The sequence below is a fragment of the Carlito syrichta genome, unplaced genomic scaffold (assembly GCF_000164805.1).
Source record: "Carlito syrichta isolate Samal-C Ts95f unplaced genomic scaffold, Tarsius_syrichta-2.0.1 Scaffold301635, whole genome shotgun sequence".
Taxonomy (NCBI): domain Eukaryota; kingdom Metazoa; phylum Chordata; class Mammalia; order Primates; family Tarsiidae; genus Carlito; species Carlito syrichta.
In genome coordinates, this window is record NW_007245731.1 from 194,632 (window position 1) to 219,519 (window position 24,888).

Below are 24,888 nucleotides of genomic sequence, written 5' to 3' on the forward strand. Positions count from 1 at the left end.
CAGGCTAACAAATATAAATCTCTACTATTTGGAGCATAGGTCAACACTCCTTACGACTTACATTTTATCTTATTTTAAGACTGATGGTAAATTTTAATCTCAGTTTCCCTGAGTTAGTTAAAAATTAAGAGTTGAATGTTTAAAACTAGCTGAAACATTGTATTTTCTGTTGAGGTGGCCTAACCTGACCATCGCACCACATGGCTGTAACCCCCCCTTCTCACTTCTCTACTGTATTGCTTTAGGAATCTACAAGTTTGGAACGATTTGGCTTTAATACACACCATCACTGTATTTGGTTGCATTTCCAGATTGGTAAATCACCAAAAAGAAGAGGCTATATCGAATTAATATTGTAATTTTTAGCATAGCACAGTTTCTGGCTCAAAGAATGCACTTAATAAATATTTCATAGATCAGTGCCTTTAAAGGTCAGTGAGAGAGTAATAACACACTTCTGCTTATGTTTTTCTGAAAACAAAAATTACTCCACAATTAAGGTGGAAAATGTGGCGAGAAAGAAAAAATATTAGGAAGCAGGAAAACCCAACTGTTTAATTTCAATAACAAGAGATGAGATGTCAACTCAACACCTTTTCCTTTACTTATCTATTGCTAAGTTCTGACTTTTATATGTCATTGACCTCTTTTAGATGAGTATTCACAAAGGGAGTTGTTTTTAAGGCAAGTTATTTATGTCCTTTTAGAAAGGTTCTTATAAGGTTAATATTTCTAAATCACATTAGAACAAAAGGGCAACTTAATGAGGTAAAGAATTTGTACAGCTTCACCTATATAATGGTTATTTTAATGAACCAGCCTTAACTGTTTCTGTGAACCTCTCTTATAAAACAGTATAACTCTCAAGACACTTTCAATGACAAAGTGTGCCTTATTTATTTCAAGTCTAGATCATTAGAAGTTTACATTGAACTATGTTTTTCTCCCAAGAGCTTTCAAATCATCAAACAACCTTGACTACACATATTGATGAGAGGACAGTGATGACAGACCATATAGCTAATGCTATTACATAAAAGCCAACTCTGTAGTCTCCTGGTATTGATATGAATTTGTTTAAAGAACAGGATACTCATGTAATCTTCTTTCACACTTTGATATTTAGGGTTGTTTACTACTACCAGGTTTTGGGTACCTGCTAAACATATATTTCAAATTCTATGAGAGAGATAAGCTTTATGAAACAGCTTATAACAACTTTTCAGAAAATTGCACATTTGAAGATCCAATTTTGTTCTTTCACACTACCACTGAAACAGTCTCCTTTTTGATCGCCAGGCAATTTCCCAACCTCTTTGAGATTTCTCTTCCTAAACAATTTCTTCCAGGAAAGCTTTTGGCGATAATTTAACACTTCAGTCTGCCCCAGTGAGTTGGGTGAATTAGAAAAATCTGAAAATAGATTCCAATGAAAATGAAGCAGAGACCAAACACTTACCTGAGCATCAGTGCTTCCCTGGTGAGGGTTTTGCTCTGTCACATTAAAAGATAAACTCAGTAAGAGAAGACATGGAATGTTTAATTTTTTATACTCAGCTTTAAGCATTTATCTACTGAGAGCGGGCACATTACTAAACTGTAATACTTCACCCAAATAATTGAACAAAATTATAGCCTTTGCAGCAACTTGGATGCAGTTGGAGATCATCATACTAAGTGAAATATCACAGAAACAAACAACTGACTACCACATGTTCTCATCCATAAGTGGGCCTTGAACACTAGTCACATTAGCACAAGGGTGGGATCGGCAGTTACTGGGCACTGTTAGGAGTCAGAGGGAGGGAAGAGGATTGGGAGCAATTGACAACAAAGGGTACCTGGTCCACTACCAGGGGAGTGGGGGTCAGCTAGAGACCCACACTTCACCTGTGTGCAGCCTACTTATGTTGCAAACCCCACTGCTCTAACATGAAATTAAATAGGATAAAATTTAAAATCCATATTGGTTGCAATATTGTGGTTGTGTGTTAAGGGGAGTATGAGTGTGAGTGTGTGTATGAAAGACAGAGATAGCATAGTAACTGAGAACGCCATTTCTAGAATGAAATATATTCTAGATTTCATATCTAGGCCTTACCACTTGTTAGCTTTGAGACCTCAGCTAAGGTTCTTAACCTCTCAGTGCCTCAGGCCCTTAACTCTAAACTGGCTATAATAGCAATACCTACCTTCCTACCTCATCTGGGTTGTGTGAGGATTAAATGACATTATACATGTCAATTCTTAGAATAGCATCTGGCAGATAGACTTAAACGGGAAGCTTTTCAAGGCGGGCCTGTGGGATGAGCATGTTTTATAAACTTTTTAGTATACTGTTGGAAGTTAATCCCTATGAGCAAATCACATTAGAAAGTTGCATATTTTGCACTTTTAAAACTCTAAAGATAAGCCCTGATCTGGCACAGTAGCTCACACCTGTAATATCAGCACTTTGGGTGGCCAATGCCAAGTTTTGTTTGAGCCCAGGAGTTCAAGATCAACACAGAGAGACCTTGTCTCTACCACAAAAACAACAATAATTTGAAAAATAGCCAAGCATGGTGGCAAGTACCTGTAGTCCCAGCTACTCAGGAGGCTGAGGTGGAAGGATCGCCTGAGCCCAGGAAGTCTAGGCTGTGGTGAGACATGATTATGCCACTGCATTCCAGCTTGGGCAACAGTGTCTCCTACTAAAAAAGAAAGAGAGAAAGAGATAGGGAGAGAGGGAGGGAGGGAGGAAGGGAGGGAAGAAAGAGAGAGAGAGAAAGAAAGAGAGAGAAAGAAAGAAGGAAAGAAAGGAGGGAAGGAAGGAAAGAGACAAGGAAGGAAAAGAAAGAAAGAAAGAGAGAGAGAGAGAGAGAGAGAAAGAAAGAAAAGAAAGAGAGAGAGAGAGAAGGGGGGAAGCCATTATATTGGGAATCTACTAAAACTTCAATAGCCTTCACTTCTTTATCACTGAGAATATTTGTCCTTATTCTTTCTTCCATGAAGATGCACGACCATCTTTTTTGCCCTGGAATAACAGCTGCAGGTATTAACTGAGAGCTGATCATATGCGAGTTTATAGATAGTTCTTTATATGTAGCAGTTCATTTCATCCTCACAAATACCCCCAAATAATTAGATTGCCTTATTATTCCCAACTCACACGTGAGAACACCTCTGGGAGGTCACACAGCGAGTCATCTACAGCAGCCAGAACAGAGACTGATGAGCTAGCTGAGTGGGAGACTGCAGGGTCACAGATGGAGCCCTTGAGAGCATCACTTTATTATGGAAGGGAGTGCATGGGAAACTCAGCTTCTTATCTTTATTTCCCAGTTGAAGACCCCAAGACCCAGAGCAGGGTGGTCAATGAGCTGAGGGTCTCTCATTCACACCACCCTCTACTCCTCTTTCCTCTAGCCTAATCTGGATTTATATTTTCCCACTTCTTCAATTTGCAGTGGAAAGTCAGGGGAAAAAAAACATGTTTGCTCTGAATATATCCCTCTCCCACACATGCATTTTTTTCTCCTTTGAAGTAGCAATAACAGCTGCCAGCGAGGATCCCCCGGGCTTAGAGAGCATCAGTCAGTTTCACAGATGAAGGCAAAGATGAGAGGACAGAAATCCTTCCTTTAAAGAAAGTGGGGAATGTTTTTCATTCTAAATTCATTCCTTCATTAGGGAGCACTTTTAAGACAATGCTGAAGTTCAAGGCAAAAATGGCAGAACACTGAATTCTAGGAGTAAAGTGGTCCCTAACTGATTGCCAAGGGTCAAATTGAAGGATAGTCTGGTGACTGGACACTCATATCTTTATCTTCTCTAATCAGGTTTTGAAAAGTCTGTCTTAACTTTTTAAAAAATTATATATATTTAAGGTATACAGCATGATGTTTGATATACAGACAGATAGTGAAATGTTACTAGCAAAAGATACATTCCTTCCATCGCCTATGGTCTGTTCCCCCTCCCGTATGCTATTTGAGAAGAGTTTGATAAGCGAAAGGCAAGAGAAAGAAAAAGTTGTTTCCATATTTATTTAAGGGTCCAGTGACCCTTTAGCTTATCAAGAGAAGACAGAATCAAAGTTGGAGCCAGTACTTCTTGACTTAGCCCAAAAGTGCTTGCATTCTACATCTGAAAATTGGAAGAAAAAAATCATTTGTAACTATAAACATAATGTTTCATCACCCACATATGCATCTATTATGCACACATAAAAATACATGTGCAAAATGCAGTGCTTCAATATACTAGCTTGTTTTCTAAGAATAAACTTTATTGTAAATTTACACTAATATGGTCTTCTTTCTAAATTGAGAGCAGCCTGGAAACTAAATAGTAAGATACTCATTCATTTAATAATATGTGTTGTGAAACGACTATGTACTAGACACTCTTCTAGGCTTTGAGAATACCCCAGTGAACAAAACAGAAGACATTCCTTCCTCATGGAACTTCCAGTAAATAAAACAAACAATAAACAAGATGAATAAATAAGATATATAGCATGCTAACTAGCTCTAAGGAGAAACAAAATAAAGAAGAAAACGATAATATGAGGCAACCAGATGAGAAAAATAGAAATTTTAGGTGGTATGGTCAGCAAAGGCCTTATGAGAAGATCACCTTGGGAAAAAAAGGGGGGAGGGAGTGACAATGTATCTGGGAGATTGAAATTCCACCAGAGAAGAGCCAGTGCAAAGACCCTGGGGTGGAAGATCATCCTGCATCTCTGAGAAACAGCCAGGAGGGAAGAGTGGCTCCAGCAGCATGAACAAAAGGTAGAGTTGATAAAAATATGATTAGAGAAATAAAATTAAAACAAAGGAGGCCAGATAACTCAGAATTTTACAGAGCAATCTAGTGGGGAATGTTTTTCATTCTAAATTCATTCCTTCATTAGGGAGCACTTTTAAGACAATGCTGAAGCCTCAAGGCAAAAATGGCAGAGCACTGAATTCCAGGAATAAAGTGGTCCCTAGCCTATTTTGACTTTTGCCATGGGGAAAATGGGAATCTAGGCTCTGAATAACATAATCTGATTTGTATTTTAACAGCATCATCTGGCTGAAGGGGGGCATTAAACATGAACTGAAGTGATACAAGGTCAATCACTGGTATCTTTAGTAATAATCCAGATAGAAGATGAGGATGGCTTGAAATAGTATGATAACAATGCAGGTGGTGCAAAATAGTTGAATACTAGATAAATTTTGAAAGTAGAGACAAGAAAACTTGCTGATGGAATTGATAAGAGATGTGGGGGGAATAAAAGTTAAAACTGAAACCTAACATTTTTGGCTTGAGCACCTTAAACATGGAGCTCTCAATTAAGTGAAATGAGGAAGATGGCAGGAATGGCTATATGTGCATGTTTTTTGTTTCTTTGGGTTTGGTTTGGTTTGGTTTGGTTTGCTGGGGGCAGGTAGTCATCACAGGAGCTCATTTCTTAACATGTTCAATTTAGGATGTCTATTAAACATCGAAGTGGAGATGTCAAGTAGATAATTGGATATGCACGTCTGAATTGATAGGAGAGGTCTGCCAGGAAGAAATGAATTTGGGAGTAATTAGCATATAGATGAGGAAGAATCAGCAAAAGAGACAAAGAGAGGTCAGAAAGCTGGAGAAAAACTAGGTTAGTGTATTGTCCTGGAAGCCAAGCAAAGATATTATTTCACAAAGGAGAAAGTAAAAAACTCTGACGAATGCCACTCGTGTCAAGAAAGTTGAGGACTGAGAGTTAACTGTGAGATGTAGCAATGTGGGGGTCGTTGGAGCCTCACTGAAGAGTCATGTAGGTGGAGTAAAGAAGTGTAGACAAACACCTGAGTAGGAAGGGAAATTGAAGATGGTGTATGTAAATGATTCTTTCAAGAAGACATGTCCTAAAAGGAAGGTGAAACATGCAGGAATAACTGGAGGGAAAGTGGAATGGAGAAAGTGGTGTTTGTTTCTTCTAAAATAGGAAATATTAGGTGGTGTTTATATGCTGCTAGGAATTAACAATTAAAGGGTGAAAATTTATTGATGCTAGAAAAAGAAGAAATAATCAAGAGAGGCAAGAAAGATAAGACCTCGGGCAGTCTACTCCAAGGGTGGGCCAAGAATGGTGGCATCAGCATCACCTGGGAGCTTGCCAAAAACACAAATTACTTTGCCCTCTGCTAGAGCTAACAGACTCCAGTGGAACTTCGGAATCTGGGTCTTTACAAGCTTATAGGTAATTCCTATCCACGATAGTCTGAAAGGTACTGATCTAGTACACAGAGGAGAGATTAAACTTACCCAGGGACACAGTCAATGTGACTGTGGCAATCGGAGAGAAAGTCGAGTATGTGGACACGTGAGGAAGTAGGGGGATATGGTGATGGGATCTTGTGGGCTTTATCGTGCAATTGCTTCGACTTCATGGTGAAGGACGAAGCAAGAACATCCATCAGTCCCTTTTCTCTATTTTGAGTTGGACTCTGAGCCCCAGAACCAGAGTGACAGTATAATGCAACAAACTTGTATTATTCTCTTCACCCACAGTGAGTGAATTGCAAGACAGCACAGCACATACTCCAAGCTTCACTCAGCTACCCCCTTGCCAAGCTGTAAAATGTTTCACCTTTTCTAGGCCTAATTGTTCCTGCAGCTGATCTACTCTTTTTGGTCTGCCCCACATATAGTATTTCTTACCATAAATAGGGCTGCCATTTTTGGAGCATATGACATGCCATAGGCATTTTCAAATATACATGGACCAACAATTAAGTTTGCAAACTCACCCTAGAAAAAGTGTTACATACCTCATTGCTAAGTACCACTATGATCACCTTCGAAGAACTCCCCTTGGGAAGCTATGCACCGACGCCAGCACCTAGTCCATCCATCAAAAAAAATTTTGGAACTCTTTTTCTGAAATAGCCAACAGAGCCATCATTGTATTACCTTTGATGTCCTGAATGTCATCATATGTCTACCTATCAATATTTCCTTTAGCTTCACATAAAGTAAAAAGTCATTGGGGGCCAGATCAGCTGTGTAGGGAAAGTGTTCCAACAGTTATTTGTACATGCTGCCAACATAAGTGTGCAGAGGCAAGTTCTTGGACTTAATTGTCAGACCTCAACAAATAACGTCGACAACTCTGATGGCCATTCCAGAAAAAGAGTTCCGGAATTATTTTAACGGGTGGACTAGGCACTGGCATTGGTGCATAGCTTCCCAAGAGGAGTGTTTTGAAGGTGACTGTAGTGATATTCAACAATGAGGTATGGAGCAAGTTTTCTAGGCTGGTTAGTGAACCCTATTGTCGGACCCTTCATATTATCTCATTCAATCTTTCAAGTTACCATTCCACATAGGTCTTTTATCCCTATGTTACAGGTGATACAATGGAGGCTGAGAGACACTAACTTAGTCAATGATACCTTGCTAGTAAGCGGAAAAACCTGGAAAACCACCCCTCTCTAAATTGTCTTTAAGGTGCCACCAAAGGTGGAGAGCTGTTTATGTACCTGGTTATTCTCACACTATACCTTCTTCCAGGGCATCCAGCATCCCCAAAGTTGATATAACACAAGCTGTGTCTCTCACCTTCTTTTATATTTTGAGACTTTTCCTATCTTTCGTATTTAACTTGCTAACAAGAGTCCACTATTTTTTTTTCTTGAGGTCACTCTGGTTTAGTATCCTATTAATCGGTCAGTACAGTTCATCTTTTGGCATGCTACCCAATTGTTATCCTTCTTCTCTTTTCCTTTTTTCTTCTCCTTTTCCTCTGTCTCCTCCTCCTCCTTCGATAATTTCTTCAACCCTATACTTGGATCTTTATAACTCTGTCTAATAAGCTACTGTCCTCTCTGCCTGAAGTCATCCACAATTTTAACTTTTGTTTTAAATTGTAAAAATAAAGTACAGATAGACTATTTCTTATTAAATTTTCTATTGTTCAGCAAGCAATCTTAGTCTTTCTTCTTCCTTTGTCTAAAGTCAAACTTTTAGGCCACAGCTACCTCATCAACTGGTTACTTTCTACCATATTGTATGCGACCATCAGGTTTTCATGTATTTGACTTTTCATATCTAGCTGGGCCATGTTCCTCAGAAACTCCCAGATACCTTCCACACAAATAAACTCCAAACTAGGAAGTGTATATGAGGCATTAAAGTGACATTTAACTTTTGTGCCAACTATAAAGGAAAGTAAATAAAATACGAATGGCAGAACATGCAAATATTACATAAGATTACCTATAAGTATTTTTTGCTCAATATTTATTTGTTTATTAATTATGTATTTTGTAAGTCTATCATAAATAGTCTCTGAGTAATAAAAAAGATAAGCTACCATAAAAAATCAAATGAATAAATAGATTAATTAAAAGCTTTCAGCAGTCCATGAGCAATAATGCACAATTGCAGGTAGTTATTGATTCATCATAAAATTCTAAAAAGAAAATAAGTCTGTAGTCAAGTCACATTTTCTCTGAGCTTACTGGATTTTGTAATATATTCACTATTTTTTTACTAGTAATAGAAGGATTTGTTTTGTTATTTCTAAGGAAGACCTATGTAATTAAACCAAGAGATTATCTTGAATTAAAGTCTAAATAAAAATCATTGCAGTTTTAAGACTATATTCCTAAGCTAACCATTTTTGTCATAAATGTAGGACACATTCTGTTTCTTTAGCCTAGGGAAATTAATTCTTTTCTGAACTCCAGGTTTGGGTCCATTATCATCCAGTCACTCTGTGGACCCCAGGTGACTCACAACGGGTATGTAACAATCAACTTTACCTTCTCCCTGAAGTGACACTCCTACCTGTATTTCTTATCCTGATAAGTGACACTCACTGCCCAAACCCCAAACCTGGAGGTTCCCCTAGAAAATCTTCCCACCTCACCTCTCACATCTGTTCAATCACTAAGGACTGTCATTTCTCCTGTAATCCTGTATCCTCTAGAATCCCACTGACAGTTTTAATTTTAGGCTCTCATACCCCCTACCTGTCTATTCTGCTTCATAAAAGCACCTAAGGAGTGATTCAGGACATCAGACTGATGACCTCACTGCTTTGCTTTTAGCCCTTGAATTACTTACAAGATTAAGTCCAACTACCTGGGAGTGACCCTGAAACCCCTGCTGTATTTCCAGCCTCACCACATTGCCAATGGTGACTCCATTCCCATTCACATTGTGATGGCCGAACTCCTGCTATCACCGGAGTTCTTTCCCTGAACAGTGTCTGCTACTTCTACCCAAAAGATTCCCTTCCTCCATTTGCAAATTAAGACTTAACTTTTAGGATGAAAATCACTTCGGTAGATGATGGGAGTACTGCATACTATTTAGCTCTTTGCAAATTGTAGTTATTTTTATTTCCCACAACTATAATCATTATAATTTGAGCTTTTCTACTTCAATGCATGCCATTTAAACCTGTTCTATAAACAACACATTTTCGCTTTTATGTTGTTCATAAACATCACCGAATCATAAACTTTCACCATTGTTCTCCTTCAGTTCTTTAGTGTAGTAATTTGTATCTCCAGGAAATTGCAAGAAGCATTCCATTTGTATTGTTTATTTCTTTATTTCTTCCTTTCTTTATAATTTACAAATAAGAACACTGTTTTCCCCTGACATTTAATCTTATATTCTTCTAAAGATGTTATTATTTTGCTAACTGATAGTTCATTAATAAGTATAATTGCCATCTGCCACCTTATTTTTTAAATTATCCAGTAATTGCATGTATATTAATTTTCAATTTTGGAAATTACAGTCTTGGAAAGACCCTCACTTTTTATTAAAGTGAGGAGAGTTACAGATGCATTTTTTAAAATCAGATTTCTAACTCTACTTTGTTCTCTGTCATTACCACCTTGAAATACTAATGTAAAATTTCACAGTCCTTCCTATGAATTCCTTCTGTTACTGCTAAGTTTGATGCATAAACTGTTGTGCTTTTATCCGTATTGATTTCTCAATACCATGATTTCTGAAAGAAGAAAAAAGTAATAATATTTAGTTTTCTGGGCACTGTGGTTAAAAAATAAAGGTCAACTGAATTAATTTGGATGTATTTGAAGGAAAAAAATGTAACCTGTATTAGATGCAAGGAAGATTTCAGGAGTCTCTTCACATTCACCCCAGTCTAAAGCTGTTTTTGAGAATAAAACATGCACACATACCATAAATATGTATCTCTTCCAGTTTTATTAAAGACATTTTCTTTATTTCTCCTGCCAAAACTATTTAAGGAAAATATACATCTTTGGCTGAAAATTCCAGATGCAGACAAATCTAGAAGTCTCCAAAGGAATCAAAACAGTATTTTTCCTTTTTGTGACTGACTTTTCATTTAATTTTCATTCAGCCCCATTTCCTCTTGCAGCTTCTCTCTACATTCTTATTTTAAAATACATATAGTGTACAAGTCTATGACCTCTGATTATTTTCATTTGGGACCTGAGATGTGGATGTAGGCAATTTGTAGTATTTTCAAAAAGAATATAATAAAGTTACATGAATTCTATATACTACATTTGCCAACAGAACTCCAATAAACAGATCACGGAATCTGAGGCTGGAAGGAGCCTAGGAGAGCACGACATCCAACACCCATATATCGTAAAAAAAAAAAAAAAAAGTGAAGGCAAAGAGTATTAAGTCACACAGCTAACTAGAGGAGAACAGAGACCAGACCTTCAGACTTCCTAAGTCCTGCGTGCTTTTAAATAAATCACAGGTTCACTCAAGATACAGACTTTCAATATATAAAATGTCTATAATGGAAGTTTTTCCTCCAGCGCTGCCTTTTCTGTCCTGCTGTAAGGGCTAATGTACCTAGGGCTAATGTTTACCACAGGCCATAGCTATTAATCTTTGACTATATGTTTTTAAATAAAAGATGTTAATTTTAGGTTACTGCTTAAAAATTTTGATCTTCTGCTCTCAATATCTGATCATGTTGGAAATAATTTGCAGACTTTGTTTTCATGCTCTTCCTAAAAGCACTCTGTCCTTGCCCAGGGAAATTGTAGATATTAAGTTTGGTAACTGAAATGTGCACTTTGGCAGACCTCCATTTAAAGGTGTATCTTTTTTTTTTTTAAATGAAGGATAAAGAGCAGCTGATTATACTTACACAAAGCCCAGAGGAAATGGATTCTGTTGATGGTAACTGGCTAAAGTGTAGCTGGGAAAGCTCGCGTTTCCCCCTCCTCCCAACCTCCGCTCTGGTAATTACCAACCAAGCTCCATCAAGAATATTTTGTTTGATGATCCTGCAAATTGTCTGGTAAGGGAGGAAAAGGAAGGGCAAGGCACTTCCCAGAGGGTGAGGGAAGGAGGTTCTGCGAGCTCTCCCGGGTGATTAGAGCTGGAAAAGTTGATCTCTTTTCATGCTGGGAATGTGGCGCTGCAGTCACGCCTCCCGCTGCCTGCCGGGCCCCGGATCCTAATCAGCCACTATGAAAACTCATTAGCTCTCCAGCAATGAGTCCGCCACTGCTGAAGCTTGGCGCTGTGCTCAGTACCATGGCAATGATCTCAAACTGGATGTCCCAAACTCTTCCATCCTTGGCGGGACTGAACACCACGAGGCTGTCGACGCCAGAGACCTTAGTAAGTGACTCCGGTGGGTTTAGCCATCTTTGCGAAGTGAGTGCATTATACCAATGGGCTTTGTTTTGTAAATTGCAAAGGCTGAGATATTGCTTTGCACTTTACAGGTGGGCTTCAGGGATGTGGTATATGGGGTGACTTTAGTCATGGATATTTATTAATGAACATTTTGAAGCTACGCCCTCCTCCCTCCAAAATGGACTGCTGGAGAAATGAGCTATGAAAGAGAATTCTAGACTGATTAAATTCTTAAGAATGGCAAGTATTATTTTAACTATCTTGATTTGAAGTGTGGAAGGATTCTTAAATATGTTTTGTTTCTTATGACTTCTTTTAATGTCTATAAATCCCTATAATTTTACCTACAGAGTAAGCTGCAGAGTATATTCCATCTCATCCAGTTTTGCTACAGCAGTTTTTTTATTGAAATGCAATGCCTGTGATTGTTTGCAATGGATTTAGAAAAACCAACATCTTTTAGACATAAATGAATAAAAAAACCTCAACAACTTAAAGTCTGCCAAAAAGACCTTTATGAAAGCTGAGAAACATGAACAGTAAAAAACTTACTTGATTAGAAACATCTTCATGTATTGTTTAATATTTTATAAAGACTTCCTATCCCAAGTCTATCTTGTATAGTCTCATTCCTCTAAAATGAATGGTTTTTTAATCCTCCTCACATTCTAAAAGTCTTTTCTGATAGTTTGAAGCAAGGTTCAGTTAGCGATATGCCGGACATTGCAAAAAAAAAAAGGAAAACTACTTTTCAAAAAAAAAATTATAAATTACAATAAAGGAAATCTCCTGGAAAAAAAATCCCCAAATTATTATCAAATAAAAGTACAGAAACTAATTAATCAGACACTTTTACTTTTACAGGAATTACTCCAATGGGTCAGAAAAAATCAGATATGAAAAGTACCATTTTCTCCCCAGAGTTGTTTGCAGTTACAAATAATAATCAGTCAATGTGTGATTAACTGAGTGTAGTCTAACCAACTTAATTTCATAATTTGCCAGATTCTCCTAGTGCTTGAGGAATCAGTAGAGCACATGTTAGGCATACGTTGACAAGTTTTTACGTTTTGATGTCTCTTGGGTCACATAAGATACCTCAGTGCCTGCGTTATTGAGAAGATTCTCTTCCCTGCCTGCATGATGTGGCCTTGCAGGAGGCATGTAAAAGAGATTTGTAGTTTTAAAAATCAAGACATGACATCAATAAACAATTACAAGTTTATATTATTTAGTGTCTACTGAACCAAGTTTTTTTGCAATATCCAAATCCTGATTGTTTTCAAGAACAACTGAATTCAACAATTCAATTGTTGAATTAACTCTTTCAGAAAAATGAATGGAAACTAAGAAACAAATGAATGAGTTATATTTCAAACTTGGCACCTTTTTTCTAATGTGTACTTTTTTGTGTGTATATAGACATTGGTCTGGTTATTTTCCATTGTTGTTGACTGAGGAGAATCATATTTCCAAAACTATATATGATTCTTTTGGAACTTCTAGTTATCTTGTTTGAAATAAATTAATTCTCTTTATGATTGACAATTTGTTCGTTGAAAAGTATAACACATTGTTATATGTCTGCATATGTTTGACAGTTCTTACTTTGGATGTCTCCCCTTTGTAAACACACACAGAGAAAATTCTGGAAAGTTTTCATTATGGCTAGTGACAATAAATCAGTAAATGGTAGTCATTGGAATGGAGAAATCAGGTTGCAAAAGCTTATTTTTTTAAAGAATGTTTTACAGAAGAGTATGTCTGTGACATTTCCCTAATTATTCAAGATGTTTGCTCATACCTTAGGGTGCCCATGCTGAAGAATGAATGAATCTGTGTTTCTTAGATCAGGATTATAAAATGTTAATGCTGGAAAGGTGAAAAAGATCTGAGAATCCATCCAGCCAGCTAACTTCAGACTATTTTTAGCAGTAGAGCCCCTTTTTGTTTGACAAATTGAATCTTATATCATGTGTGCTGAATAAATATTTTTGAATGAAACGTAAAGTGGAAATATTATGTCAAACAAGTCATGGGTCAAATGGTGGAGGAAAGGCATTTACAGAGCCTCTGCTCTCTCTCCATTCACAATCAGCCCCTTGTTCCAGTCAAGATATTTCCACAGAAACCTTAGAGCTTTCAACAATTTCGTTGGAAATATGACTGACCAAATCCAATCTCCTCATCGTGTAAGTGGGGAGACTGACCAGAAATGTATAAGTCACTAATCAGATTTCCACAGCTGGTTAATGGCAGAGCCCAGTGTAGGCAGATCCAAGTCCCGTGACTACAATCCTACGGAGGAAATCATCTCATACAGGTTTCCACTGCCAGTCTTTGACTCTCATTGCCCGTGGTACCCCACTAGGCTCTCACTGTCTTGCTCACATTGTTTCCTGCCTCTGGACACTTCTCCCTTTTTCTTTCCTACACACCAACATCCCCATCAGTCAAAGTAGCTTTCCTCCTCCCCCTGGCCTCACAGAGTCAGAGAAAAGCCACACATTCAGCCATGTCAGGGAAATACTATAAACTCAACTATCGCCAAGGTTTTTGCATATAAAGAAAACAGTCCTTCTTTGCTGGCATTTCAGGCATTGTGGCAAAAGCAATGGAAGTGGCTTTTCTGGCCAGGGGATTCTTCTGCTGCCTCTAAAACAACTAAGGGACCCTGACTGCTTCTTGCATGTAAAGGGCTGACAAGGCTCTTTGCTCAGATGGAAGGGTTAACAGCTCCCTGGCCCAGTAGGTTGTAGAGTAGTAAGCCAGCTTGTCTCAACTTTCTCACTCTGTGTTCTCACTTTAAACAGTGTGAATGGGAAGAGCCTGCAATTGTGTATATACTACACACACACACACACACACACACACACACACACACACACACACACGAGTCTTAAAATTTGTTTTATGAATGTTCATGGAATGTACAGATGGTTTAAAAATGCAGATTTACACAAATATGGACACAGTCTTCCTTTAGAAGAACAGTTTCAAATGACTTGAAAAAATAAAAACAAAAGACAGACAAGGCTTAAATCATTAGATGGCAGTAAAATCTGTTTATGGCAGGTATCTCTGAAATAAGCAGCACACATTTGATTGTCTCAAAACCTGAAAGAATTTTTTTAAATTTCCAGGATGTTTTTATCAGTAAGTAGCTAAATATAGCTCCTGATTAGGGGAATAAGCTCCCTCTTGTTTTTCTTAGACTCCTAAGACATTTCCCTTTCTTTCTTGTTGCTCCTGTTTTCTTTCTGCTCTCCCCCTTCTGTTCTGTCCACTGGGTCCATCAGCCTTTGGGGGAGCTGGTGTCTGAAGAGAAACCTCAGCTCTCAGAAGGCTAGGCTCACTTTGGCACTTCTCTTGAATGCAGAGTAACCTCCCCTGGAGGCTGAGCTTCTGAGAAATCCCCCACGCTGTGGGCTTCACACCAGGAAGGACCTGGAAAAGAGCAATTAAAAACGCAGAGGACATTCAGCAGAAGCCAACTGTTCTCAAATAGTCAGCTCTACTGCTGTGAAGGAAGAAGGCTCCGAGGGACCTGCGGGCATCAGCCATTTGTTTTGTCGCATTTTCAAACATATAGCTGGCTTCTCTTCATAAATAAATACTTTGATGAGTTAGTTCATTTAAAGTTCAGTAAAATGAGTAGAGTGACCTGAAATGGACTGTCAGGACTCTCTAAGTTTCTTATCTTCAACTAACCAATGTGATTTCATACTGGATGAAGATAGCTGACTTCCCTGATTTGTGTCTCACTGCTTTTCATCCTCAAATCCTTGGGCAGTGTTCATTTTATGATAGGGCAACTGAACAAATTCAGGTGGAAAGACAAGTGAGAGAACAAAATGGCAAATCTTGAACATGACACAGGATGTGATCATTGCCTTTCATAGAAGAATCTTCACAAGGATAAGAGAGTAGATTTGGCCTTGTTTAAGTGCCTGAAGCATAAGTAGGGTCAATGGAGGGGAAATTACAAAGAAGTTCAGATCATTTTTCATCCATGAGAGGGACTGCTTATAAAGCAGGGAGATATCTTTTATACAGAGGTCAAATAAAAACACAAGGAGAATATGTAGAAGTTTAACTGAATGGAAAAACATGGGTCAAATATGCCTTCAAAGGTCCTTTCCAATCTTAAGTCACTGTGATCTCTAAAGGGTATGAGCAGATGTGGCCCATCTATAGTTGATAATGTCTTTGACTTTGGGGTGTTTTTGTTTTCAGAGTTGTTTTTTACTAACAGCCTGGAGATTTCCTTGTGGGAAGAGTATGCATTTCTTATTTCAGTCCCACGGATTCTTATAAGTAATAGCAAGAAAATGGCTCTGCGGTGACATCTTTATTAACATGTCTTCCAGAACACAACTTCTTTTAGCGTAGTCTGTCAACATCTCTCTAATTCCTGTCTTCACATTTCTTTTCTCTGCACAAACTGAAGCCATTAGTATGCTAAACCACTTTTCACTCTCTGAGACCAAACCTATCCTCAGACAGAAAATTTACAAGGGTTTTCATCACTCAGGTATTTCCACTCTAAATCAAGTAGGCTTTAATACCCAGATTTCTTTGCGCTTTATTTTCCCTGAGGCCGAGTGGGGTGTGGCTCAAAACCCATGGATTCTTCAGAACAGTCAGCAAAGTTTTCAAACAAAGTTCATTAGAGAGAAAAAGGAAGAAGGAAGATTCATGCCAGAAAGACGCTTCATGGGCAAGTTTTTCACATAAGGAAAACCACTCTTTTGCTCTCAACTCCAAACTAGGTCTAGCTACCTAGTTGTTGATATGCTAATAGATGGAGTCCAGTTAATGGTGGCTCCAGAGAGACTGACATCTCTGGGCTCCTAATGGGTGGAGGAGACAAGGGGAGGGGTCTTTTCCTGACCACATTGTCTTTTGTAGGAGATTTGGCAGACATTTCCAATTCACAAGTTGCTTAGCTAAAAAGTGGTCTTATTGTCATTTCGATGGCTTTGGTCAGTTAAGGGGTAGTCTTTGGCCATCCTTTTCTACAGAGAACCTGAAAGTTTCTCCGTGATTATTATGCTAAACCATGAATTGAAAGGTTGGGCTGTCCTAGTCTTGCACCCCATGGAGTTTTCTTTTGATTTGCCAAGGGAGTGGAGTAGGCTGCCAGGTTGGCCTGCAGTAAAATGTAATTTTAAAGATTTCTGAACTCTTCCTAAAACCTGCTTGTGGGAAATTTGTCTATCTATGTCCAACCTGTGCTAGCTACCCTACCTCATTCTTCACCTGCAACCACTTTCATTAGCTAGATTCCTTTTTGCTTCAGTCTGTACTTTTAAGAAATACCAGGAAATCTACATAACACATAAAATCTAGCAATATTAAATCAGTCAGTTTTCTTCTGTTCAAAGATCAGCATCTTCTTCCTTTGCCATTCTCTCCATCTGGGTCCTGAAGTAAACAATGGCAACGCCCTCCAAGGCTGCATTTCACTAAGCCTTTACTGCTAATTGTACCTCTGAGGTGCCAGTGGCCACTTGTTTTCATAATGTATCCATAATATGTGGATAATGCTCTCTTCCTCCCTGGGTACATCTCTTGTCAACTGCAGAGGGGTCTGTCTCCTCTAAAGCACTGTTCATGACCACTCAAGAACAGTCATTGATGATCTGTCTACATTTATCAAAAGGAGGAACATGAAGATTGTTGGGCTAAAAGTTAGGGAAAACTGGCATAAGATCCATATATAGCATTAGCTAAATAGGAGACTTGGGGGGAAAATGCTTAAATTATTTGAGTTTTAGTTTCTTCATAAGTAAAATTAGATATTGTCGGGTTTTTTTGTTTGTTTGTTTTAGCCGGAGTCTCACTCTGCTGCCCAGGCTGGAGTGCAGTGGCATACTCACAGCCACCACAGCCTCAACCTGCTGGGCTCAGGCAATCCTTAAGCCTCAGCCTTCCAAGTAGCTAAAACCACTGGCATGTGCCACCACTACCAGCTAATTTTTTGATTTGTTATAGAGACAAGGTCTCACCAAGTTTCCCAGGCTGATCTTGAACCCCTGGGAATCCTCTCAGCTAGGCCTCCCGAAGTGCTGGGATTATAGGCTTGAACCACCTTGCCTCGTGATATTGTCTATTTCTATGGGAAGCTGGATCAATAAAAGTGAGACTAATACAAAAGAAGGGATTTTATTTCATTTTATTTATTTATTTGACAGACTGGAATGCAGTGGCACGCTCCCAGCCACTGCAGCCTCGATCCACTGGGCTCCCGCAATCCTTCCACCTCAGCCTTCCTAGTAGCCGGAATTACAGGCACACGCTACCACGCCCAGCTGATTTTTTTTGATTTATTGTAGAGATGAGGTCTCGCCAAGTTGTCCGCGCGGGTCTCGAACCAGTGGGTTCAGGCAATTCACTCACTTCAGCCTCTCAAAGTGCTGGGGCTACAGGCTGAGCCACTGAGCCAGGCCAAGAAGGGATTTTGTAAACAGCAAACCTATTGACATACAAGGAAGTTTGATTAATTCTTACTTTTACTTCTTGGACTTCAGGATTCTTCTTTTCTGTTACAAAGTCCCTAAAGTTTTAGCAGAACTCTCCAACAATAGTTTCATGCTTATAAAGCACAGCTTTGTAATTAAATTATAAGCAAAGAATCCAGACTCAAAGTACAATTGTTGAAATTATCATTTTAATTCTCCTATTTAGAGCATTCTTAAATATTTCATGAGTTTTGTAATATTAAAAACTGCTAAATACTTCATTTAGTTCTTCTAATTAACACCAAAGGTTCAAAGAGAACCGCATCAGTAATCACTGTGATTAGTAATGCTTTGGTGAGTTATAAACTCTATGTACCCTCTAGGCCTGATACTGGACTTTATAGTAGTTCAGAAAATGTTACTGGGGTTGTCATCATCGTGGATGAAGGAGGATTAAAATAATTGGTGGTGTGGGTGGTGGTTAAACTTTAGTCTCTGAAAATAGACTGTATAAGTATAAATTCCAGGTGTGATTAACAGGCAAATCTATGCAAATCTCCCTACTCCTTGATATTCCCTGTGGGACCTTTAACAACTTCCTTCCTATCGCTGTCTCAGTTTCCTGAATAACAGAATAACATCACCTACTCCATCCAGGTAGTATGACACTCAAAGGCAATTGCCAATAAGACCTGCAAGTAATGGGTAGAACTCCATAAACGACGGCTATTTCCATTACATGAGGTTCATTGACACCTGAATAATTACTCTTATAAGTTAAAAGTGGAGCAGGTCTTTTCTCATGGGTGTCCCAAAACCATCTAAATATGTCCTTCTACCCGAGATCTTAGATGGCTTTATTTTGATCCTCTGTTCAATACCAGCATGGGAGCCTTAAAAGACAGCACTAGAAACGCTCATAAAGCCTCCTGTATTTATCACTGACCCCAACACAAAGGTCTCCGTGAAAACCCACGGGACTGTAAGGCACTCATCTTTTATATTAGATTTGTTCTCTTTTGAGTTACCTTTTTTTTGTCCAAAAAAGGTGACTTTTTATAGTTTAGATCACTCAAACTAACTGTGTAGTAGAGAAGGTCATGGCTCTTTTCAATGATTCTTACAAGAAGACAATTGGAAGACCAAACAAGCCTGGATTCCTTCCTTTTATTAAGTTGGCACTTCAGGGGGAATGCTAAATGAACATTCAACCCTCTTCACCTTTTCCACTTCCCTCATTCCAGAGAGCGACTGACACTGAGCCTTGTCTGATAAGCTCCACACTAGTTAGCCAAACACTTGGCAAGTGTGCATCCATATTAATGCTGCCAGGTTGAATAATCACTGTTTGGACTGCTGTTAAAATATTTTAATATTATAATTGAGTGGCCCCTGCCCCTTTATCCAAAAACTAAATTTATCCTAGTGACAAGCCTTAATTTTCTGATGTATTTGAGATTTGTATCCAATGTTAGGAGAAACCCAGCTGAAACTACAGGGCTTGTGTCCAGCTATATTAATCGCATCCTGTTACTCAGCTTGAACCTTTAATTATATCATTGAAACTACTCTGCTGAGCTGTTTCAATCTCCATTCTGTAGGTAGTCTTTGCATTTTGTTCTTCTATAATACCAAAAAGATAACCTAATAATCTTTAATATCTTATCTGGTTTTAATGATTCATAATTCTAAGTATGCCTTTCTATCCCAACTGCATATTCAGACATGAAAGCTAGGAAGAAAGGGCATGGGAAATGTTGATGAGTCTGAACCCCCAGAAATAAAAGACAACATAGGAGATGTCTATGAACTACCTAAAAATTGATTTAGAAAAGAAGAGACTTGAAAGATAGGTCTGGCACCATTTGCTTTACATAATAGATCAAGGTCAACAATTATGATCTCTTTATGAGTTTCTTGAATTTATAATATTCAACTTCCCCAATATGTGGTCATGGTTGTTGTTGGAATGCCTATCAGCACCCTGAGGCTTTATCATAAAAGCCTCAAAATAAGAAGAACTGTGTGTTGGTTTATGGTATGTGATGGGCTGAGACCTGAGACAGAATAAACAGGAGATGTTGTCTGTTTTCTGTGAATTCTGGAGACAGAAGACCCCACAGACTATGGCAGATTGGCAGAGAGGAAAGTTGGTTTGGTTCAGTCTTGTTAGGAATTTGCTCCCAATCCAGAAAAACACTCCAATCTATAGGTAAACAGATCAATTCATAACACTGAGCATTTTTCAGTAGTTGTTATCTGCTGACCTCCATTCACCAACCCATTCCTAGTCCCTTCTCTCATCCGTCCTTTTCCTAGCCTCTCCAGCCTAGTTTACAAAATGCAGGTTGGACATCCTAATCTGAAAATTTGAGCACCAATGTGATGCCACAAGTGGAAAATTCCACACTTGACTTCATGCAATGGGTCACAATGAAAACACAGTCTCAACTTTATTTCATACACAAAATTATTGAAAGTATTCTATAAAATTATTTTGAGGCTGCATGTATAAGGTATACATGAAACAAATAAATATCATGTTTAGACTTGGGTCCCCTTCCCACGATTCCTCATTGTGTATATGCAAATATTCCAAACTCTGAAAACAAATTCCAAATCCCAAACACTTCTGGTTCCATTTTGGATAAGGGATACTCAATCTGTACCTTATTTTCTTTTTGTTGTTGTTCTTGAGTTGGAGTCTCACTCAGTCACCCAGACTGGAATGCAGCGGCCACTCCCGGCCACCGCAGCCTCGCCTGCTGGGCTCCGGCGATCCTTCCTCCTCAGCCTTCCAAGTAGCCGGAATTACAGGCATGTGCTACCATGCCCGGCTGATTTTTTTATTTATTGTAGAGATGAGGTCTCGCTGCCCAGGCGGTTCTTGAACCCGCGGGCTCAGGCAATCCACTCACCTCAGCCTCCCAAAGGCGCGGGATTATAGGCTGAGCCACCGAGCCCGGTTTGTACCTTATTTTCTAGACTCTGAATGCGTCCCCCATTTCTCCTGATCATGTGAGAAGCACTCCCTATCTGACAAATCCCTGGAAACTGTAGAAGGAAACATAGAGGAAGGGTGAAGGATTCAGATCCTGGCTGTGTAAGTAAACGCAGAGCTGAGCCAGAATGAGGCCCATCGATTTATCTCATGTCTCCACAGGAAAAACACATCCACGTGAAAAATGAATGGTTTATCTGTGTAACATCTGATAAGTAGCTTTTACTATATCCTTATGATTAATCTTTAGGAACAATTATCTGGATGTTTAGAGTCATTTTGGTATGGCTGTAGCATAGGAATTAAAAACCTGACTCTATAGCTGTATTGTCCAAAAGAGAGGCTACATGTGGCTGTTGAGGACTTGAGAGGTGGTGGGTCCAAACTGAGAGGTGTCATACGTATCAAATGCACACTCAGTTTCAAGGGCTTAGTGCCAAGAAAAACCCCAGAATGTCAAGTATCTCATGAGTAATTTTTCTATTGGTGGCATGTTGAAATGGTAACATTTTTGATAAATTCCACTAAATAATTTATTTCATGACAAATAATTTCACTTGTTTTATTTTCGCTTTTTAAAATTTGGTGGCTAGAAAATTTAAAATGGCACATGTTGGCACTCATATTTCTGTTGGATGGTGCTTCTTGGTCCCACCTGGCTTCACAGTGTAGCATCCGTACCTACTAGTTTTATGTTCTCAAGTAGCTAATTATTTCTTCTGTGAAATGGGAATGATAACAATTCCTGCTTCTTAAGGGACTTCTTTGCGCCCTTGTAAGTCAGCAGAAGGGAGCTATCCCCTGAAATGGGGCCTGACCTTGAGCAAGATAGCTGAGGGAATCAGCTGTTGGGAGGTCAACTATACTCACAACAGCTGAAGGAGTGAGTGCCCTGAGGGTGCTTCACGTCATCCACAGCTACTTCTGTTTGTACAGTGGAAGAAACTTTCGATGGAAAGCGAAAATAATATAGCATAATGAAACCACCAAGTTTAATACAGATTCTTCTAGTATATGCAGTTTGACATCTAACTATGGTAACTTGCTTCCAATGCTGCATAATGAAAATTAAGTGTCTTCTGTGTACATACATTATTTAGAAGTTTATTGATGTTCTTTCCGAAAAATAATTAGACAAAAAATAAGGATGCCTATCCTCGTACTTGATAAGGCAGGTAGGAAATATCCATATTTCTAATTGCTGGATAGAAGCTAACTGTTGAAACAAGACATCTGAAAAGCAGATAGCAACACTAGATAATATACGTTAAATGCCTAATGAATAGCATAGACAATTTTTTTCAGAACAGATAGAAATCACAAGGGCTGAATAAACTGATTGTTTATAAAAGAAGCCTTTCAAGCAGGAGAAACAAAATGAGCAACACACAAAGATATGAACAAAAATGGCCTGCTTATACAACATACAGACCGGTTTATGTGATATGAAGGTTTCTGATGGACAACACAGGAGAAACATCTAGAAGCATAAATTGTCATAGAACTGGAATGTCACCACCTCAAACTTGGGTTCTAGGACGGTTGAGTTATAAGTGCCCAGTAGTCATTTAGGAAGATCAGTGTGGCACACTCTGCCAAAAAAGCTCTAACTGCATCCTTTGCAAAACAGTGCTGATTGAACTATTTTAACCCCATACCACCAATGACATTTTTCCCACTCTATTAATAATTGAATCTTCAATACATGGGACCTTCATTGGGTAAAGGCTTTGTCTTAGAAAAGAATATACTACTAATTGCCATGTACTATTGAGAAGGATGAGTTCTAATACAGGAAGTCTCGTCACGTGATTTATTCGATGCTTCTAAAGTTGCGTTAAAATGTCAAAATATGACAAAAAAGCATTAGGAAATGGTGTGAGATCAAGAAACAGAAAAAAATATGGTATCTTAAGAAGAGAAAAGATCTCCTTTTGGACACTAATAAGAAAAGTGTAACTGGATGGGACTGTGCTGCCTATGTCAATTGTTTAATCTCTCTGTGCCGAACTGGGCACGGTGGCTCACGTCTGTAATCCCAGCACTTTGAGAGGTCGAGGCAAAAGGATTGCCTGAGTCCAGGAGTTCGAGACCGGCCTGGGCAACTTGGCAAGACCTCATCTCTACAAGAAATAAAAACATTACCCGAATGTGGGGGTGTACACCTATGTTTCCAGCTACTTGGAAGACTGAGGCAGGAGGATTGCCTGAACCCAGCAGGTTGAGGTGGCAGTGGTGGTGAGCACACAACTGCACTCCAGCCTGGGTGACAGAATGAGATTCCAACTCAGAACAAAACAAACAAACAAACAAACAAAAACTCTCATCTAATTTTAAGGCTTGAACATGTAAACTTTATCCAAAAGAATGTTTTGCTTGAAACGTACAACCCCATACATTCTCTTTCTCCTGTAACGTGCTCTGTGTTCTGTATTTGCCATTGGTTTTCTCAGACTCAGATTAGCCCCAAGGAAGGGTGGCAAGTGTACAGCTCAGCACAGGACCCTGATGGCAGATGCATTTGCACCGTGGTTGCTCCGGAACAAAACCTGTGTTCCCGGGATGCCAAAAGTAGGCAGCTTCGCCAGCTCCTGGAAAAGGTAGGTGTCCTGTGTCCCCTATGTATTTTTTTACAGAAATTGACCATTCTTTGAAAAGGAAATAGAGTAGAGTAGGTCATGGGGAGGGGAGTCCCTTCTGATTTGTGTCTTCCTTCTCAAATAAGCTTTCTCTTGCTCCTTGAAAGGATTGCCTCAAACCTCCTGCTATGTTGTCCCATTTCTATGACTTACTTTTCTCCAATTTCTTTTTTTTTTTTTTAGATAGATTCTCACTTGCTCAGGCTCCAGTGCAGTGGCACAATCATGGCTCACCTCAACCTAGATCTCCTGGGCTCAGGCAATCCTCCTGCCTGGGCTTCCTGTGTAACTGGGACTACAGACACATACCACCGTGCTTGACGAATTTTTTTTTTTAATTCAGAAAAAACTTCTGCTATATTCAGAAACCAGCATAGGGAAGTCTGAAAGAGGATAACTGAAAGAACCATTCACTGGTACCCTCCGCCCAACGACACATAAATAACCTTTCATGAGCTGACTTTTATCTGTAAAAGAGAATAAATCAAGGGCATTCTGCATTTGATTGTTATGAATCCAACTTAAGTAAATTATGGAGAGACTGGTACTGAATGAAATTGAAGAGCTTAATGTTCAAAGGAATGACGTGGAGAATGATGATAAATACTTGGAATTATTCATTATCTGTCCGGATAGCTTGCATATTGCATTGCATGTCATTATTTTAACTTTCTTGCAAGGTTGTTAATGAGATCCCAGATTATGAGCTCAAGGAGCCTAGTGTGTGATCCTGAGAGTTGAGGCTGAATTTCTGGCATCAGAATAAGGCTTACTGTTTCTTTTCTTCTTCTTAAGGAGACACTGACTAGATATTAAGATATATGATAAAGAACTTGTCTTAAGAAGGCAAGGTTGGCCGGGCTCAGTGGCTCAGCCTGTAATCCCACACCTTTGGGAGGCTGAGGTGAGTGGATTGCCTGAGCCCACGGGTTCGAGACCCGCCTGGGCAGGCGAGACCTCATCTCTACAATAAATCAAAAAATTAGTCGGGCGTGGTAGCACGCGCCTGTGGTTCCAGCTATGTGGAAGGCTGAGACAGAAGGATCGCCGGAGCCCAGCAGGTCGAGGCTGTGGTGGCCGGGAGCGGCCACTGAACTCCAGTCTGGGCGACAGAGTGAGACTCCAACTCAAAAAAAAAAAAGAAGGCAAG

The 24,888-nt window shown here is 39.1% G+C and overlaps 1 protein-coding gene across 2 annotated transcripts in view; it reads left to right on the plus strand.

Annotated features, from left to right (window-relative positions):
- The window catches only part of OLFM3 (olfactomedin 3), a 210,550-nt gene that overhangs the window by 148,469 nt on the left and 37,193 nt on the right, over positions 1-24,888 (plus strand). Inside the window, exons 1-2 of one of the 2 annotated variants that reach the window (XM_021710901.1) lie at positions 11,384-11,616; positions 23,553-23,699. In XM_021710901.1, the coding sequence (XP_021566576.1) occupies positions 11,488-11,616; positions 23,553-23,699 (276 nt within the window). In that variant the 5' untranslated portion in view covers positions 11,384-11,487. Of the gene's footprint in view, positions 1-11,383; positions 11,617-23,552; positions 23,700-24,888 lie in introns of those variants that run through there. The other variant, XM_008055024.1, reaches the window with a different exon arrangement.